This window comes from Vigna unguiculata, chromosome 11 (assembly GCF_037176805.1).
Source record: "Vigna unguiculata cultivar grain cowpea cultivar isolate G323 ecotype 2 chromosome 11, ASM3717680v1, whole genome shotgun sequence".
Taxonomy (NCBI): domain Eukaryota; kingdom Viridiplantae; phylum Streptophyta; class Magnoliopsida; order Fabales; family Fabaceae; genus Vigna; species Vigna unguiculata.
Genome location: NC_140802.1, coordinates 12,336,197 through 12,356,527, shown reverse-complemented (window position 1 = coordinate 12,356,527; position 20,331 = coordinate 12,336,197). Strand labels below are relative to the sequence as shown.

Here is a 20,331-nt window from a genome sequence, read left to right as displayed (position 1 = left end):
ACAATGGAGTGAAGTAATTTGAAAATCTTAACTAATTTGAAGAAGTTTGGATTTTCATATTATGAAACTTTGTTTTGGTGTTTTTTATTGGGAAAACAATGGTATCAAATAAAAAGTGAAATATATTCTTTCAAGTCACTTCTTTCTAAATAAAAAAGATAGAAAAAATTAATATTCCTCTTGTTTTAAAAAGAAGACAATATTGTTTTGGGTGAACATATATTCTTTTATTCTTGAAAGGCATAAAAATTTGTATTTTCTCTATTTTGGTATTTCTAAAGTTCCAAATCTCTTGTGAACTATGAAGTCGGGGAAAACTAATAAATGAAACAACTTTGCGAATAAAAAAATATCTTATCGAATAATTGTTACGTAACGTGTAAAGTTTTTTGTTTAAGCATAGTCGAGAAAAGTTAAAGAATCATAAAGCAAATCTTTAAAAATAAATGACGTTAATTGAATCGTTAATATATATATATATATATATATATATATATATATATATATATATATATATTAATTTTTTTACATTAAATTGTGATCCACAACGTATTTTGCATCCTTATCAGCAGTCACGGAGCTTCTGAGTGTTATAAAGGGACTTTGGCCACCCAATTTTTTTTAATATAAGTTAACTAATATATAAAAGATAATAATTGATTTTAATTTAAGTTAGTCTCTCTTCACAATAAAAAAACAATGATGAGAAGAATTATAAATTTCTTAATAAACTTCGTACCATTAAAAAAATCTGACTTGTACCACTAAAAGAATTTGACTTCAAATGAATTATGTTAGCTAATAAATTCATTTGATATTCAAGACAATAGATTTATAAATTATTTTATATATTTAAGATAGATAAATTGTAAACAAATTCAAATAAAAGTTCAGAATATCATTTTTAATCCAAACTTTTAAGATTTATGAGTCATTATATATATTATTCATTTTACCTTTTTTCTAAACTTATATAAGACTTTTTTTAACTCACTTAAAATTTCTAACAAACTTCTCCTCTATCGTGAGCCTTCTCCACAATAACCTTTATCCAACTTTCATTCGATACTAGAATTTTGGTTTTAACTTGAGTTATTTTACCAAAGTGATCAAGTCTTGTATTATGTTTTCATAGATAATTTTAATAGGGTAAAAATTTTTGAAATTTTGAAATGTTTGTGGAAAATATATTGTTTTGTTAAGAAATTTTGAAAAAAAAATTAGAATTTTATTAAAGTAATTGGATTTGTAAGGCCCAATTTTTCCTGCCCTAGCATTTTATGGGCTGCCTTGCGTCTGTTGGGCCTGAGGGTTGGCTCAAAGGTTAAAAACCATTCCTAGTTGCCCTAATCTGCACTTTCACTCTTGCAGAAGTATCAGCCGTCACCTTGCGCCTCTCGTACAGAACGCTCCGCTAGGGTTCACTCTGAACCTTCTTCGAGCCAACTCAAACCCAACTCTTGCTCCTCGTAAGTATTTCTCAACTCATGTTTCCCTTGTTATGGGCCTAGGACCACTGTTTGTCGTTAGGGTTTGATAATAATCTGTCCTTATTCCTACTTTTACCGTTCATTTCAGCTCCTTGGCCATCCTTAGGACCACCGTGTGCACTATATTCGTGTCGGAGTGTCCTGCTAGCTTGTTTTCCAAGTAAGGGAAGCTAGGACCCTCGATTGTTGGTGTTTTTCTGATGTTTTGTCGATTATTTCATGATTGTATTGGTTGGTGGTCGTTGTGCCCGATTGGGATTGATTTAAGCATGTCTTGGGTTGTGATTTTGGCTGTTGTACGCAAAAACAGTGGCGGGTGCTGGTGTTCTCGCCCAAGCGAGCTAGTCTCGCCCAAGCGAGCTAGTCTCACCTAAGCGAGACTATCAGAGGCTCGCCCAGGACTTTTCCTCTTGAATTGTTGCCTAGGCGACTTGTGTTCTTTTTGAGCGAGGGGTGCTCTCGCCTAGGTGAGAAGGGACTCGCTTGAGCGAGACCTCGCAGAGCCCTCTGGCCCCTTGTCGCGCCCTCGCCTAGGCGAGATGGGGTTCGCCTGAGCGAGAGGGTTCCACTCGCCTAAGTGAGCCCTGTTAGCTTGAGCGAGACAGAGGGCAGTGTTTGATGTTATTATTGAGTGGTTCACCGATGTGTGACTTGGTTATCTGCCCCAAATACTTTACTAGAAGGATTGCGTGATGATAGCATGATTAATATGTTACTCTTGAAATGGAATTGCATGATATTTGATTGAGTGTGAATTGAAAAGCATGACTGGTATGAATTGTGGGTTACACATGATATTTATGTTATGGGAAATTATTGATTTGTGGGAGGAACATGTACAAAGTATGGGTAGAGCATAATTCCATGTCTCTTGTAGTGAGAGATCTTGGTGGCGCCTCATCGGTTGGATGTAATTCCATGGGCCCTCTTAAGGGGAGTTCCTGGTGGTGCCTTGACAGAAGGACGTAATTCCACGGGAGGTCGTGGTGGTGCCTCAAGGCCAGGGCGTAATTCCATGAAGGCCATGTGGTGGTGCCTCCCATAAGGGTATAATTCCGCGAAGGCCTCGCGGTGACGCCTCGTTTCCAGGACATAATTCCACTACCACGTGGTGGTGCCTCATTCTGAGTATCCGGATAGTCAAGTCTTGGGGGGATCTTAGATGGTTTCGGTGATCTGTGTGTGAATGTCGGTTATTCATGTTTGACTCTGAGATTGTATGTTGACTCGCATGATATAGGATTTCTTTGCACTAACTTACCCTGTTTACTTGTTTGGTTGTCTTGTATGTGGCTCGTCTCTTAATTGCGATGATCATCAATTTTGTTGATGTGAGCAGATAATAGAGCATCTGGCAGTGGTAATGATGCTAGGAGTGATACAGCTTGATGGACCGGACGAGCATCGGGCCCAATTTAGGGCCATCACTGAAGACCTTATTTGCTATATTTTCTTATCTGTACTAGACTCGTACTGTTAGCTCACTAGCGTACTTTACTCTAGGCTGTGTGGGGTATCCTTTATGTTTTATGGTTATGTTGGTTATGTTGGGGTATGGTGTGCTTCATATTCCAAATCTTCGTACCCTCAAGATATTATGTATGTGACGTTTTATTTAATTGGCTTTATCTTTTATTTGGGACAGGATTGCTTAAAATTATATCATTTGAAATTTCACCTAAAAAGTTAGAATTTGAAATTTTTTATATTATCTTTTATTTTTGTATTTTTCTCTCAACTCGATTTTAATTTTGGATATCATCAACTTCGTTAAGATCATGACACTGACTGTCATATGATCATGCCAAGTTGTAACTTGTATCATTGATATTAATAAATATTATTTTGTGATTTAAGATGTTAAAATAACTTTTTGTATATCACAATTGTTTCTTACTCATTATTAATTAGTTTTCAAAGTCAATGATAGGGAGATTATCCTTTTGTCAACATTTGCAGTGATTTTTTTTTTCATCAGATATATCGTGTTTTATCAATAATTTTGTTAACTTTTTCCCATTGTTAACTCGAAAACTTCAACCAACATTAATTACGATATTTTTTTACCGATGTTAATTGAAAAGAAATTTGGGTCGACATTGATAACAAAAAAATCGACAAAAAACCTTCAAACTATCAACATCGTAAAAATAGTCTGGATAAAAATCAGCCTAAATAATTGTGCTTGGCATAAGCGGAAAACAATATCAGTTACATAAATAAATAAAAAGTTTTACAAATATCAATTGAAAAATATGGACTGAAAAATAACATAATTTAATATCAACTAGATAATCAATTTTGATATTTTTTAAACTTTAACCATATTTGATATTTAAATAACTTGTATTTTGTGGTAATTCAAAAACTTTATAAAAATAATAATATTCATTAAATTTGAATTGACTTATCCAAATAAAACATTTAAAAAATGAAATCGTTTGAAATTAGATAAATTCAAATTGAATGTATTTGAATATCTTGAAAATCGTGAAATTTGTTGCACAAATCAAAGGTTAAGAAATAAATGAATGATGTTTTAAAATCCTTATTAATTAATGATATAACTTTAAGTTTTCTTAATCTTTTAAAATTATATTATTAATTTTGATTCCCAAAATTTTTATGTTTCCTCTTTTCACTGTCTTATAACGGGATAGGTATGGTCAAGCACAAGTAATGCCTATCCATAAATCGATCCACAAAAAAAATTATATTCGTTTACCCACCGCTTCAAATATTTTAAAAAATATATTTTATAATTTTTAAAATAAAATTTAAATGAATTACAAAAAATAAAAAATTAAATATAAATTAAATTAAGTATAAATTAAATTTAATATAATTAAATTTTAATTTAAATTAAATTTAACTTAAACATAAATTAAATTTTAATTTTAAACCTAACCTATTTATAAATGAGTTAATAAAATACTTGCTACCACGAATAATAATTATCCATAACAGATTTTATTCACATGTGAGTATAGATATTTTGACCATCCTTACTTCCCCGGTTAAATTCTTAGAATATTAGAGAAGGAGGTGCGCGACGCAAAGGAGAAGGGAAAGGGAAAGATGGGGAAGAGAAAGAAGGCTAGAGATTTTACTTTGAGGAGTAAAAAGGAAAATTTCAAATTTAGGGAGGTCAATGAAGAACTAAATGAAGGTGCAGGAAGTAGTAGCTTAACATCAAAAGTGATGCTTCACCTCTCTCTGATTCAATTTGCATTCCTTTTCTAGCTCTCAAAATAGGATTTTTTTTATTCTATCAATGATTAAAAAATCTAGTTTAATCTCTAACACACGCTTGGTGCCCTCCAAAACTAACAATTCCTTTGCTTGCCTCTAGATGTGTTTATTTGGCCTCTAGCCAATGGGCCAACCTTGACCCACTCCAAATGAGGGGCTAAACAAAAGCCCTAGCCCCCAAAGTCCCATCTTTAGTAAGTTAGGACTAGGGTTAAGGTGGGATAAACGCCCCTAAAAAATTACTTTGAGTTAGAGTCAAAGATCAAGTTGAGCGACCCGAACGAGATCGATACGACTGACGACACGGACAAGACAAGAGGGCTCGACGAGCCAAACGGGCCCGACTATCCGAACAAACTTGGTAGGCTCGACGACCCGGACGGGTTTAAAGACCTAGATAGGCCTGATGACCCAGATGGGCTTGACGACCTAAACGGGTCCGATTACCTAGATTGGCTCGAGGACCTGGACGGACCCGACTACCCGGATGAACCTGCAACCAAAATTGTTCGACGGACAAGTTGGGCTTGATGACCCTGACGGGCCCAATCACCCAAACGACCCGGACGGGTTCGGTGACCAGGACTGGTCCGAAGACCCAGACATGTCAGATGACCCGAAAAGTCAGGCCCGTCCGGCATGGCGTGGCGTGTCCGTTCGGCTCGTCCAGGTCGTTTGGGTCGTTGGGTCCGTTGGGGCATCTAGCCCATCCGACCCGTTCGGGTTGTTGTGCTTGCTCGGCCAATTCGGGTTGTCTGACATGTCTAGGTCGTCGAGCTTGCCAGGCTCGTCTTACTCGTCTGAACAGTTCGGGTCATCAAGCACCTATAGGTCCTCGCGCCCGTAAGGCATGTGTTGCTCACACGAATCATTTGGTTCGTGAGGCATGTCTGAGTTGTTGGGCCTGCCAACCCTATCTTTCTCACCTGGACTGTTCTATCTTCGACCCATTCTGGGTCGTCGAGCTCGTTTGGGTCTTTGGACTCGTCCAGGTTTTTGAGCCTGTTCGTCCCGTTCGGGTCGTCAAGCTTATTTGTCCCTTCCATGTTGTCGGGCCTGCCCGAACCGTCTAGGTCGTGTCGATGACCGAGATGATTCAGACTGACGTCCAAGACATGTCGACCCTAAATCGAGAACGAAAAGTTTAATAATATATTTTTCATGTTTAAGAAGAAAGCCCATGGACTGGCCTTGAAAAAAAGATAAAATGGAAAAATATTGCAGTGCTTTGGTATTGCATATGTTGTGTTTATATAAACACAATACAATACAATCATAATCTCTATAATAAAGTCATCATTGAATACAATAAACAGTATAGGAAATAATTTATAATGATGGTTGTACACATAAGAAATAATACACATACATAATATCAGGAATGTTGGAATAATATTATTGACATAATATTTCTGACATTGATTCTCTAATAACTAGAATCGTAACTTTCTTTATCTCTTACAATTCTATAATTGAAAGTTGTAAAACATCTAAAGATATTGTACTAAGTTTGGGTCCGGATTACGCTTAATCTATAACCTCTTACTTGTACATATATAAATTCGTATTTTCAACCTTCTAAGTTCATTAAAACAACTCATGTTATTCCTTAATCTTGATCTTCTAAGACTCCAAAATAATTAATCAATCCCTTGATCAACTTACTTAAATTCTTGCATTAAGAATAGGAACTATATATGGCCGATGTGAAGCTTCAACTCTAGCACTAGTTCAAAAAAAGACAATATATTTTGTAAGAGCAATATCCTATTAATTTTTTATTGAGTGCTTTGCAAAGTATAAAATATGATTTTATAGACATCAATTCTTAACATAAGCAAATGTTTCATCTGTAAAAACATATGCATAACATCTACCTATATATCATCTAATAGACTTTAACTTCAACCTGCAATGTGTACAAATAGTTTAAAATATTTGATTTATACGCCAAATATTCATAAAAGCATTTTTTATGTTATGTAATGCAAAGATGCGTCTACATCAAACATCTCTTAAAGAAACGCATTGAAATTGGTCTCTACAAATAATTTTTTTGAAAAAGTGAAATGCTAATTCTATGAAGAACTGTTAAGAACAGTAAAACTCTTAACGTGATTGTAAAGTTAAACAATCCTGAAACCTTAGTTTGTAGTACAATTTCCAAGAATAAAATTCCTAAAAAATTAAATGTAAATATTTACTATTATTATTATTATTATTTTTTCTTTATATAACTAGTTAAGCAATTACCACAAGAAAGTATGACAACTTTATAATAAAATGTTACGACAAGGTTCAAATGTTGTACATGAAGATGAGAAAGTTCCATTGTCACTTATTTTAAGTTAAAATTTCCCAAAAAAAAATCTATTTTATGCCAATAGTTGAAAAAAACAGATTTAAAGAGGTAAATAAGCATAGTGACACCCAAAAGTATCATATAATTTGGCATCTTAAGCACCCCATTATGTAAAAAAACTAGAATATTAGTGTACCAAAGAGTTGCTTGAAATAAGTGAGTGATACACAAAGGAGTTCATATAAGAACTAATAATCAAAACATAACTTTGTATTGCAACATAACAAATGAGTTGCATACATACAAGCATTGACTCATTGTGTAGTAGCTAATCTCTTTGTAGGATCTTGTAAAACATGGATACAAGGGGGGTAAGGAACACCCTTTTGGTGCATGCACCTAAACTCGTTCGTTATTTTTCTGATAAGGAAACAGAAACCAGAAAAGAAGAACAAAAAAGGAGACAGAAACCGAGGTTTAACCAGTGTTTTGCAGACCAGCAGCAATACCCTTCATGGTGAGAATGAGAGTGTCTTCCAAACCAGGAGCATACTCACTTGTTGGGTTAAGTGTTATGAGTTCATCAGCAGGTTTACTTATCTCTATAGACTCTTTGGAGATGTGAGGACGCAGCTTCACGTTGTAGTTTGGATCACGAATGCGTTTCAATGTGTATGCTTGGCACACATTCAGGGTGGTGATGTAAGAATCACGCAGCCGAAGTCTTTGCTTCAAGTGTGGATCTCCTTCAAGAAGATCTCTATGGCCAGCCACCTAAAAATACACAAAATGGAACATCAGCTTGTGGAATAATAACTATAACTATTCACAGTTTCTCATTCATAGGATATACATAAGCTTCAATCTTTAAGAATGAACTACTATTGCATACTTTTTGACCCTACACACATTCCATTTCATGTATTACTAATCAGATACAAGATCAGTTTATAGTATAGAGGTGGAAATAATTCTCACATTACAAGCTGGTTGTGTGAGGATGAATTAAGTTTAAACTCACTAATATGGTATCCTACATCGAGTAGGGATAAAGCCAATTTATAGTATATAAATGGGTTAATCCTTACCTTCCAAGCTGGTTTTGTGATGATGAATTCAGTTAAACTAACTTCCTAATATAATATACCACGTCGGCTTCCTAATATAATATACCACATCGACTAGAGATAAGGTTAATTTATATTATAAAAGTAGGATAATTCTAACTTTACAAGCTGGTTTTGTAAGAAAAAGTTTAAACTCAGTTTCTAATAAGGTAAATAAAAGAGAGGGTTTCAAGCATAATTTGAATTAAGTTCAAGGGATGTGAATGTAGTTTGTACTGATATAAAATTTACATGGTAAAAGTATCATTACCTGAAGGAGGAGTGCCTTGGTTTCTTCATACTTGGTCCTTAACTGCTCCCCAAAGGTCCACAGGTCCTCTGAAACAAGGAGCCTGTCATACAGAGCAGCAATCCCTGGGTTTCCTTTGGCAAACACCATTTCCACTAAATCAAGAGTGACCCTAAAGAAAGGCCACTGATTGTACATCTCCTGCAGCACATGAATATTCCTGACATCTTTCTCAATAACATGTTTGAATGCTGCTCCAAAACCTAGCCACACTGGAAGATGGAACCTTGTCTGGGTCCAGGCAAAGATCCAAGGTATAGCACGCAGCGTCTCGATGCCTCCACTCGGCCTCCTCTTTGCCGGTCGACTTCCTATGTTCATCCTTCCATACTCCAACTCAGGTGTAGCCTGCATTCCACAAGGTTCACAGTGATTGTTAAATTCAAATATCAGTTTACCTTCAACAACCAAGGCTCTTTTTTATTGTGTGGAATCAGTTACTCTGATCAAATGATGCCATAATGTTCAATTGTAAATCATGTCTATAGAGAAATCATCTAAATATATGGATCAAGTTCATTTCCTGGAGAGAAAATTGAAAGAAAAAGTACTGGTTTAATATGTTTATTAGTCTTGCAAATGTGACAGATTTTGGTTTCAATTTCTGCAAGAAAACATTATTAGTTCTGGTCCCTAGCACTATTTACCAATGACATGACATGCTTCTAACCACAACAACAAACATGTTCTGCAGAAACAACTTTCTCAACATCACATGTCCGACATGCTTCTAAATGTGTTTAAATTATGAGGACCAAAATCAACAAAAACATTGTACTGTCCATTGGGGTTACATTAGAGGACACAATTTTAAGTTTACATGTTCTAAACATGGTTCTCTTGAAATGGTCATGAACATGATACATCTGACATGACATGCCAAAATTTATGAGTATAAAAGTCAACAAAAACATTTTACACATTTTATTTGCAAGAACCAAGAAATATGTTGGGATTAAACAACATACCAGGCGGAAATACTCAACAAAGCGGGGCTCTTTGAACACAATGGACCGGTATTCCTCAGTGGCAATGACAGCCATCTGATCCATCAAAGCCCTCCATTCTGGTTTAGGTGAGATTGGTGGGTGCATTCCATGTTCTAGAGTAGCAGCAGTGAACCTCTGAAGTGTTCTGAAGCACAAATGCTGCTCTCCAAAGGATTGCTCAATAACTTCACCTTGCACAGTCACACGCAGTGATCCATGAATTGTATCCGGAGGCTGAGACAAAATAGCAAGATGAGTTGGGCCACCTCCTCTTCCAACAGTTCCTCCTCGACCGTGGAACATAGTTAGCTTCACACCATACTCCTTAGCCACCTTTATAAGATCCTCCTGAGCCTTATACAGTTGCCAAGCTGCAGAAAACCTTCCAGCATCCTTGCCTGAATCAGAATACCCTATCATCACTTCTTGCTTCCCATTGATCCTGTTTATGTACCAGTCTATTGAGAACAACCGCGCCAATGCAGCCGGCGCTGCTTCTAGATCGTCCAGCTTCTCAAACAATGGCACAACTCTCAGAGGATGTTTGACATGGCACTCGCGCTGCAGAAGCTCAACTGCAAGCACATCAGATGGTGCAGTTGCCATTGAGATGATGTATGCTCCAAAATTATCGGGTGGAAGCTCTGATATCACATGGAATGTGTCCAAAACATCTCTGATTTCTTCGGTTTTGGGAAGGTCAGGGCCGAATAGGGGCCGTTTGCCACTCAATTCAGATAAAAGCCATTGCTGCCGTTTTTCCTCTGACCATTCCTGGTATGAACCTATTTCCAAGTGCTTGGTGATGGCGTCTAAGACATCAGTGTGGCGGTCAGATTCTTGCCTTATGTCAAGCCTCACAAGGGAGAGTCCAAAAGTAGAGACTTGCCTCAAGAAATCTAGCAGGCTTCCATCAGCAATTGCACGATCGCCACAAGCACAGAGTGATCTGTAACATAGTTCAAGCGGTTCCAAGAACTACACAACATTTTAACTTTGGTTAGTCTAAGAGAAACTTATCTCTCACAAAATGATATATACCAAGTTTGATTTGGCTATCTTTCCTTGTCTCCAAATATACTGGTTTTTGGTTGAAATCCTTGAAATGTTTTCCTGTTTTATGATTCTTATAGTGTTTATAGTGTATAAACATTGATGATAATTCAACAGCATTAACAAAAACCTAAGAAAACAAAACTGTGTTAAAATCTATCTTGGTGTTGGAGATTTTAACAAACTACACAAATAAAAGAGGAGGAAATAGCTGCATAACATTGATGGTTTGTAATAGATGTAAATAACAGAATGTTAACTATGGAATAGGTACCTCCTCAACATTGGTGAAAGTTTCTTCCTCTGGAATGTCAGAGTAGCCATGAGCTAGCAAATGGCGAGAGCGCTCACGAGTCTGGTAAAGCCTATTCCTTACTTCACCCAGTAACACACGATATGGTTCATTTGGAGGAATGGCTTTCCAAAATTCTGTCATGAATTAAGCAAACCATATAAAGAAGTGAACAAAAATGAACCAAATTTAAAGTACAAAACTTATTCACTGAGTTTAAAGGATCACCTATGTAGTGTTTTGCAACTGCATTTTTCTTGGAAGACCTGTTAAGTTCATCTGCACGGGCCTGTAGCTCATCGTTGCAGCGCCACATTGACAGCTACAGAAACAACATGGGAAATCAGTGCCAGAGTGATAAACCAACATCAATGATCTTATCAAAGGATTTGAGGAACAATCAATTACTTCAAACATAAGATCCTCTATCTGGGAATAGTACATGGTAGCAGCCATCATTCTAGCCAATAAGCAAACATCTCTGGTCACTTCAGGAGTTACTCTTGGATTGCCTGCATCATATTATAGAACATAGTTAAGCACACGAGTTATGGCCTTTAACTTCAGAGATGCTCAATAGAATCATGACTAGTTTTACAAACTAATAGAAGTAAAGTAACCTAGCTAACAGTAGATTGGCAGTATCCAAAGTTTCAAGCTTCACAAACCCCTTGTTTTTGTTCATCAAATACTTATTTAGTTTTGAAATCATACAGGATTTTATTGCAGCATTTTGAAGATAATTAGTAAATGCAGATCATGATAAGTACAAGCACTGAAACTTTGGTCTTTAATTGGTCCAATGATACTGTATGATCCATGCAGCAGATTTCATCTAGTATGTTAAGGCTTCATCATTGTTGTTTGTTCATTATTAACATTCTCCTTCATTTTACATTTTATTGGCCAAAGATAAGAACCATACCATCACGATCTCCACCCATCCAAGAAGAGAATTGAATGAGAGGAGCGTTATAAGGGACACGTTCATTAATCCCTATATTCTTCAAAGCCGTATCAACACGACGAAGAAACGTAGGTACACCCTTCCAGATTGTTTCATGGAAGTAACTCATCCCTGCCCTCATCTCATCTTGTGGGGTTGGAGGGGTCCTTCTGATTTCATCAGTACGGAATGCAGCTTGAATCTACATGAACACAAGTTATTAGAAACTACCATTGACATGCAAGTAGTCTAGTTACATTATAGGAACATAGTTCTTCCCATTATTCTGTGCTTTTGAATGGATCATATAGCTTACAAATTTTCAGTTGTGTGAAATTTTTGATTCAATATTTATAGGTGTATATGATACCAAGAGAAGTAGTGGAAATTGGAATAGTTCATCTGCATTCAGGACAAAAAGTTGCAATAGTTGTACAAAGATTTATGGTGGTTTTGTATGATATAAGTCCACATTTTTCCTTAACAACAGATTTAATATATGGTTTTTTGTTTAAACAAAACTGAACACAAGAACAACACTAGCAAATTGAAACAAAAACTGATAATAAACAAAGTTGTTAAATTTTGATACTCACCTCTCTCTGTAGAGCCTCGTCAAGTTCCTGTTTATCATCAGGAGTGATGTCTTTGGCATACAATTGAGTTAAACAGTTTCTTATCCTGTAAGTCAGAGGAACACATGAAAACTTAGACTCTTCACTTTTTTCAGTAGAGATTTTCATAAGGCAGCAAAAAGGGTAACAACAATTGATACAAACCTTCCGTGCTTTTGAAGCAGAGATCTACGGACTGATTGAGTAGGATGAGCAGTGAGAACCAGATCAACAGTCTGGTTTTTCAGCTCATCAAAAACTTCCTGAGGAGACTTCTTCAAATCCACCACAAGTTTCTTGAGTGTTTCTTCAATGTCTGATTCAGTTGTGGCACTGTTCTCATCAGCAAAATCACCTTTCTTCAACTTGTTCCTTCGCCGATGAGCGATTTGAACCTCTTCAGCTAAGTTGGCCAAGTTAAGCATGTGGGAAAACGACTTGGCAACAACAATGGAATCTCCAGCATCCAAACTAGTTATCAGATTTCCAAGTTCTTCCAGTTTCTTTGGATCATGCTTTCCTTCATACTCAGCAGAAAGCTCATACACTTCTTGAACCTGTTCAAGAACAAATTAAGCATCACCATCATATTTTGCAGTTCATAATTTCAAAGAGAATAATACAAAGGCACATATAAACTGAAATATATGTATATATATTCTTTTAAGCATCAACTTCACAAAAAACAAAATATTATATCAGTAAAAATGATTGTGAAGGCTAAGATCTCTTAAGATCCATTCCGAGGTAACGAGAGACACAGGGGTCAGTTTTTTTTCTCCTTATAAAATTCTACACATTTAGTCAAAACATTTCCAATAAACAAAGGTTTGAATTTGAAATCAACCCCTGATCTTGTGACTCCAGTTTTAGATTTATCAATTAAAATACTTTAGACCTGTGTGTATGATTCACAACAATTGAAATCAAAGAGTCAACTGCCAAATTTGAAAGAAGCAATTGGCATTTAAAGCAAAAACTTAAAGTCAATACTAGAATAACCAAAAAGTAACTCTTCAAGATTCCATTACAGAAAAGCCACAACTTCTGCATACAAGAACAAACCAATTGTTCTGTTTCCTTAACACTTCCCAAACCAATAGACTCAACCCAGTACCCAAAATCCTTTAACACAAGTAAAGTTCCATGCTTTTTCCACACCAAACCATCACGTGAAGTTTCTGAACAAAATTGAGAAACATGGTACTAAAGGGTATTAGTGAAAACTGAAAATCTCACCGTTTCCTTCAGATCCTCCCCATGTAAATCCTGAAGAATATCAAGGAACCGATCCAAGAGCAAAGCATCATACTCAACCAGTTTATCATCCTCACTCACTTTTGCTGGAACCAAAAGCCGAAGCTGAGCATCAATGGATGCCATCTTTTCTAAGTTCCTGTTCGCCATTGCAGCCTATCTAACCCCCCACCTGCAAACACCAAAAGGGTCACACCTAAAGATCCAAAAAAACAAAACTTTAACATAGGAAAATCAAACCAACATCCCCGATGAAAACTTAGTGACAAAAGTAGATAAGGCAAAACGTGTGCCAACAAACACAGCATGCACCGCTAAAAGAAAACAAATGTCACTTTTTTGTGACAGCCATGATGGATCAAACAATGATTAGGATCTAATGCAGTACCAGTGTTGAGGGCCAATTGGATAAGAGGAAGAACCAGATGATGATGCTGACGTCAACCAGAGAAAAACCAAAGAGAGAAAAGAAGTGAGAGAGTCACAGATCCAAAGCGGTGCAGAGTGTCCCCTTATATAGACAAAAAAGAGATGAAAATCCAATAAGAAAAAAGAGAGAAGTTTGTGAAAAACACTATTTTTCTTTTCTCTCTCTCTATCACTACCTTTAGAAAACTAGACTAGAAGTAAAGTCCTAGTACAAGACCTGCTCCAACTTGTTTAATCTCCGACAGTGACTTTATCAGTGTGCGGTTTTGTAGGAACAAGTAATTGCCATGAGATCAAAAGAAGAAGAAGAATATGCCTTCAAAGTTTCAAAGATTCTCTATTTCAGGATAGTTCGTTGGTAGTTTTTTTCACTATTCGGTTCACACGAACGTGAGTATCAATAAGGTCCACTCTGCATTACATTGGCTGAATGTTCTAAAGTAAGTGCCTAATTCATTGCAAAAATGTGTGTTTTTTTAAAGAAAAGTTTTATATGTATAGATGTATGTATATGTATATCTTTTTAATCTTCCTATATCCTTTAAACATCTAATAATAGCAATGTTTTTAGTTTCATATTTGATTAATTTTAAATTATTTTATATTTTAAAGTAACAAATAGTGTGTTTAGTGGAAAGATGTGACTTTTGTCGGTGATAATTTTTCAGTGGTAGAATAGTTTACTTTTGAAATTAGTGGAGAGAGGTTCTTGAAATTTAAAATATTTAATTTTAAAATGACGACTACTCATGGAGTGAGTGAGTGAGTTTGTTTGGGTTTATTTATCTTAAAAGAATGTTATTTAATAAAGGGTTAAATATGTTTTTCTTGTTTAACTTTTAGTGAATTTTGGAATTAGTCCATTTTGAAATTTTGGACCAATTTAGTTCTTAATCTCTCGGAATACGTGGATTTAGTTCTTTTAATCAAATTTTGTTAGGTTTATTTGATGTTTCGTACATATGTTAGGATTCTATTTCAGTTGTTTATACTGTTTGACACATTTTTGCTTTAATGTTAAGTCAAATACTATTGTAAAATGCGCTTGAAATGTCAAATAAACTTAACAAAATTTGATTAAAAGGACTAAATCCACGTATTTCAAAAGATGAAGGACTAAATTGGTTCAAAGTTTCAAAATGAACTAATTCCAAAATTCACTTAAGGGACAAAAAACATATTTAACCCTTTAATAAAATAAGTAGATTTTAGTTTCTGTTTTTTATATATTTGTCTACTTTATTTTTAAAGATAAGTAACTTTTTTGTTTTTTTCATAAAAAATTCTATTTACTTCTTAGATAAGCAGTTATTTTAAAACTTTCTTATTTTGAAATATTTATTTTAAATGTAACCAAACTAATCCGTGATTTATTTATTGGGAAAACAGAAAATTACTTAATTTTAGAATAAACAAAAACGAAAATCCACTATTTTATTGGAAAAGATTTCTTTTAAATATAATATAAATACAATGAATAAACTCAAATAAACCAAAAGGAAATTTATTGATCAATAAACATTTGTAAAAGATAAAAAAAAAAGCTAAAACAAAATCACTCATATTATAGGTTAAATACAAATGTGTTTATTAACCGTAGATAGGCTTTTGAAAGGTCAATTTTAGTTTTGTGAAGCTAAACTTTAGCTCTTCCTTTTACTTTGGTGATGGTTTTAAATTGTCATAAATTATTTAATGATGAAAATCAGTTTTCTCAAAATCAAAGTTGACTTTGAGAGAGTTTGCCTGCAAGTAATTATTTTAAACTATTATTAGTATTTTTAAAACAAAAGAAAACTATTTGTTCTATAAAAGAAGGCCGTAGTAAAAATATCTATATATAAAAAAAAAAAAGTCAATTTGGGGTGGATTGAATGGGAATGAATAGAGATGAAAAGAAAAGGAGAAAGGAAGAAAAAAGAAGAAGAAGAGATGGAGAATAAAAAAAGTAATGGAAGTGATAAAAAAAAAGGAAAAATAAATTTAATAATAGACATAAAGAAGATAGAAGTAAAAATGGATATGGCTTTATGATTATTCAAAGCATTTTTTCTATGAGAAAGGTAAGTAAAGTTTTTTGTTTTTTACCTCGTAAGATTAATACTTGCCTTTCCAGCAAATAAATAGTGAAGATTCATTATAATAATATCCTTTTAGACACAATAATCTTAAAAGGAAACAAAGATGACATTATACATTAATTAAGAATATAATAAGGAAAATTCTTTTATTTTCATATTAAGTCATCCTCTACCTTTAAACTAGTTTTAAAATATGAATTAACTTTAAGCACAAAATCTTATACTTAATCCATATTTAAACCATCAAAAACTCTTTTAATTGAAATGGTGTGTTTGATTTTTGGTTTAGTGATATTTTTTCCTTTTAATTATTTCTTTCTATGTTTCCCGTGAAAAATGTCGCAAACTAAAATTAATTTAATCATAATATCTTATAAACAATGGAATATCAATTTAATTTAATATAAAATATACATATTATAGTTTATATATGTAAGATATGAAATTTCTAAAATTATATATATATATATATATATTTTGTCATTTCATTTGATAATTATGTTGTAGTAGTACTTGCAATATAGTTTATTTTGTATTATGTATTATCATAAATAATATGAATTAACAAACATATATAAATGTGAATTGTAATTTAATTCATCATTGTACATACAATAAATACATCTCATATTTAAATATTATAATTCGTCAACATGATAATTAACATGTAATACAAAAGTTACAAAAGTATATATATTGTTATCAAAGTATACATATTGTTATCAAAGGGATTCCTTGTAACATTCCTAATTAACAATATATACTACAAACATTGTAACACAATGTTAGAATATTTAGTCATATTCTCGATATATAATGTAACTCTTAGATAACGTTCTTTTAGAAGATTAATTTGTACGTAGTATGTCTTATTAAAGACTAACATATAACATGTGACAAAGTTAGTTTATAAACCAAGTTAGTTTAGTCTTTTACAAAGTGAAAACACACACACTCACTGAAACCTCATAGGAATACTCTACACTTGAAGAGTAGAATACTAGGATTTTCTTCTTCTTAGTCTTTTACGAAGTGCATATGTGTACAATTTTTTTCTATTTTTGTAAAATTTTCTAGAAGTATAAGTGGACTTAAATGATCCCATATAGGAAAAATTACGATCATTTCTGACTTTGAATTCCTTCTGAAATATAAACAAGAAAATTACAGTTCAAATTCTAATATTTTGGTTAAGGATTATTACACTACAAGAAAGTTACATATTAGCGAGGGAATAATCCCTAGCAAATCCCTCGCAAAATGATTTAGCGAAGGATTAGTGAGAAATTAGCGAAGACATTATGGCGTAGCTAAAATATAGGTAGCTAAGTAGTTAGAGAACCACTTTGTCGCTAATCCCTAGCTAATCCTTAGCTAATCCCTAGCAAACTAGTTGTAGCTAATCCCTAACTAATCCCTAGCAAAATAATTGTAGCTAATTCTTAGCAAATCCCTAGCAAATCAGTTGTAGCTAATCCCTAGCTAATCCCTAGCAAAGTGGTTGTAGCTAATCCCTAGCTAATCCCCAGCAAAGTAGGTGTAGCTAATATCTAGCTAATCCCTAGCAAAAAAGTTGTAGCTAATCCTTAGCTAATCCCTAGCAAATCGGTTGTAGCTAATCCCTATCTAATCCCTAGCAAATAGGTTGTAGCTAATCCCTAGCTAATCCCGAGCAAATAAGTTGTAGCTAATCCCTAGCCAATCCCTAGCAAAAAAGTTGTAGCTAATCCTTAGCTAATCCCTAGTAAACTGCTTGTAGCTAATCCCTAGCAAATAGGTTGTAGCTAATCCCTAGCTAATCCCCCGCGAATTGAATAATTTATCTCTAGCTAATCCCTAGCAAAATCATAGCAAATTGCATCATTCCAATATATTCCATACTTTTTTACCTGTACCTTATGAAATGCATTTTAACATAAATATAAAATAAAGTAATAAATCTTGCCAAACATTTTATATGAAACATGTCAAATGTTATCACATTCAAAATACTAAAAGTAATGAGCATAATAAAAGTAGTCTTTACAATTGTCAACATACATCATTAAGTTTAAAAACAAAACAAAATATCATCATCATCTTCATATTTTTTTCTCGCCATGTTTCTTGACAGATGGTGGTGATGATATCTTTAAAGCAGGAAATATTTGTGTCTTGAAAAACTCCATTTGTGTTTGCATTTGTGTATGCATTTGTTGTTGTAAAAGTTTTTGCATTTCTACTTGTGCTTGCATTTGTGCTTGTATTTGTGCTTGGAATTGTGCTTGAAATTGTGCATGCATATCTGCTTGTGCTTTCAACTGAGCTTGCACCTGTTGTTCATGTGCCTCTATTTGTGCTTGTAACTCTATCTGTAGTTGCTTTTGAGATTCAGTTTGTAAATCTAACTGTGTCTGCATCTGTTGTTGCATTTGAGACATTTGTGTAGCTATTGTAGTGATTTCTTCAGTTGGAGATGCATGATTTGGATTTGTGGAAGGACCTACAACTGATGAAGATGAACCATTCACATTGATGATGGCAAGTTCCAAGCTACGACCGATACCGTGAATTCTACCTTTCTTATTTTTACCTCCCATTTTCATCCATACTTCAGAATCAACTTTAGGATGCTTTTATACATCTTCTCCATATTTTTCTACTATAGCACTTTCATATGATTCCTATATAGTAAATCAATCATTTTGTAATATAAGATTAAATAAGTGAATAAATTCTTACACATGTAATAATACTTACAATGAAATTTTTTGCTTTATTGGAAACATATTGACCGTCTTTTTTTTTATGAACTTTGTTGTATAGTTCACCATAAGAAACAGACCCATTACGCTCCGCCTCCTGTAAAATAATATGTAATTCTAGATAATGAATACTATTAAAATTCAAATGTATATCAAAATTTATAATAAGTATGTTTATATATATATATATATATGATTGATGCATTAATGATATCCACCAAATGTATAAAATATATAAGTATTATTATAAAGTCATAGATATTACTAGAAAATGAATACCATCTTTTTCAAGTGTTGTCCAAAGCTTATTGACCCTCCAGTGTGCACCATAGCCTCTGGCTTGACAGCCCTATTGTTTTTACCAGCAATAGATTTCTTTTTCCAGTCTTGTGTCATCCATATGTCAATTAAAGCGTCCCACATCTCAGTCTTTATTCCTCTTGGACCAGCCATTGATGATAAAGTTCCTAGCAATGTTCCATTGACAAACAGTGGTGGCTTTGGAACTGGTTGGTCCGTTGTTCCTGAACACGAGAATGTTCCCAAGTGGTGTTGTTCCTATCAATTTGATTCTGAGAAGAACAGATTTGAAGTGGATGACTTAGGATTGCCAATTATACTAAGTTTACCCTTTGAATCCAACCCCATTTGGCCTATGCCCAATTTGCCACAGAGAACACCACAATATCAACATCAATCTTCTTCATCAGTGGTAAGACACTTGTTTTTAGTTTCATTTTCCATATATTCATCACATTCTCTTCCCATGAAATAAAAGGATTATTTTTTCTGCATCTGTTATCTCACTTTTCGGCCACAGAAAACTGACCCCATTCTCGCATTAAATGAACCCTTAAGCACATTCATAGCCCCTGCAACATTATTGTTGTATCATGTTTAATCATCTTTCAGTTCATTCATGATGGTGACTTCAGTTGTTTTGCTAAATGGCTAGTGTTGTTTAAATCCCTTCTGTCTTCTTGAGTTGACAGATGATGAGAAAAGAAAACAACTTGATTGGAAAGTAAGATTAAACATTATCAATGGAATAGCAAGAGGTCTTCTATACCTTCCTGAGGACTCTCGACTCAGAGTAATTCATAGAGATCTCAAAGCTAGCAGTGTTCTATTAGACCATGCCATGAATCCCAAAATATCAGACTTTGGATTGGCAAAGGCATTTGAAATTGGACAGAACCAAGCAAATACAAAGCGAATAATGGGCACCTAGTGAGTTCTACTTATACCAAACATAACTTAAAAGTAGGACTTTTGAATGCTTATTTCAGAGTTTAATTATTGAAAAAAAGATGAAATTCCTTGTTATAAACTTGAAATAAGAGAAATTAACAAAGCTTTATTGACTTGCATCAATGGATACATGGCTCCTGAGTACGCTATGCAAGGATTCTTTTTAGTGAAATCTGATGTTTTCAACTTTGGAGTTCTAGTTCTTGAAACCATTC

The 20,331-nt window shown here is 34.1% G+C and overlaps 1 protein-coding gene and 1 pseudogene across 2 annotated transcripts; both read right to left on the bottom strand.

Moving 5' to 3' along the window:
* Positions 1-7,286: 7,286 nt before the first annotated feature.
* On the bottom strand, positions 7,287-14,193 carry LOC114169911 (phosphoenolpyruvate carboxylase, housekeeping isozyme). The gene is made up of 11 exons (XM_028055301.2): positions 14,000-14,193; positions 13,594-13,783; positions 12,520-12,911; positions 12,337-12,421; positions 11,720-11,942; positions 11,203-11,306; positions 11,023-11,116; positions 10,777-10,931; positions 9,429-10,427; positions 8,422-8,808; positions 7,287-7,818 (listed from the first exon to the last, which is right to left on the bottom strand). The coding sequence occupies exons 2-11, from the start codon at positions 13,759-13,761 to the stop codon at positions 7,522-7,524; spliced, it is 2,904 nt and encodes a 967-aa protein (XP_027911102.1). The 5' UTR covers positions 13,762-13,783; positions 14,000-14,193; the 3' UTR covers positions 7,287-7,521.
* A 3,850-nt stretch (positions 14,194-18,043) lies between these two features.
* Positions 18,044-19,427, bottom strand: LOC114168173 (uncharacterized; annotated as a pseudogene). Its single transcript, XR_003600625.2, has 3 exons — positions 19,145-19,427; positions 18,861-18,962; positions 18,044-18,784 (listed from the first exon to the last, which is right to left on the bottom strand). The product of XR_003600625.2 is annotated as an uncharacterized LOC114168173 (transcript).
* Positions 19,428-20,331: the final 904 nt, after the last annotated feature.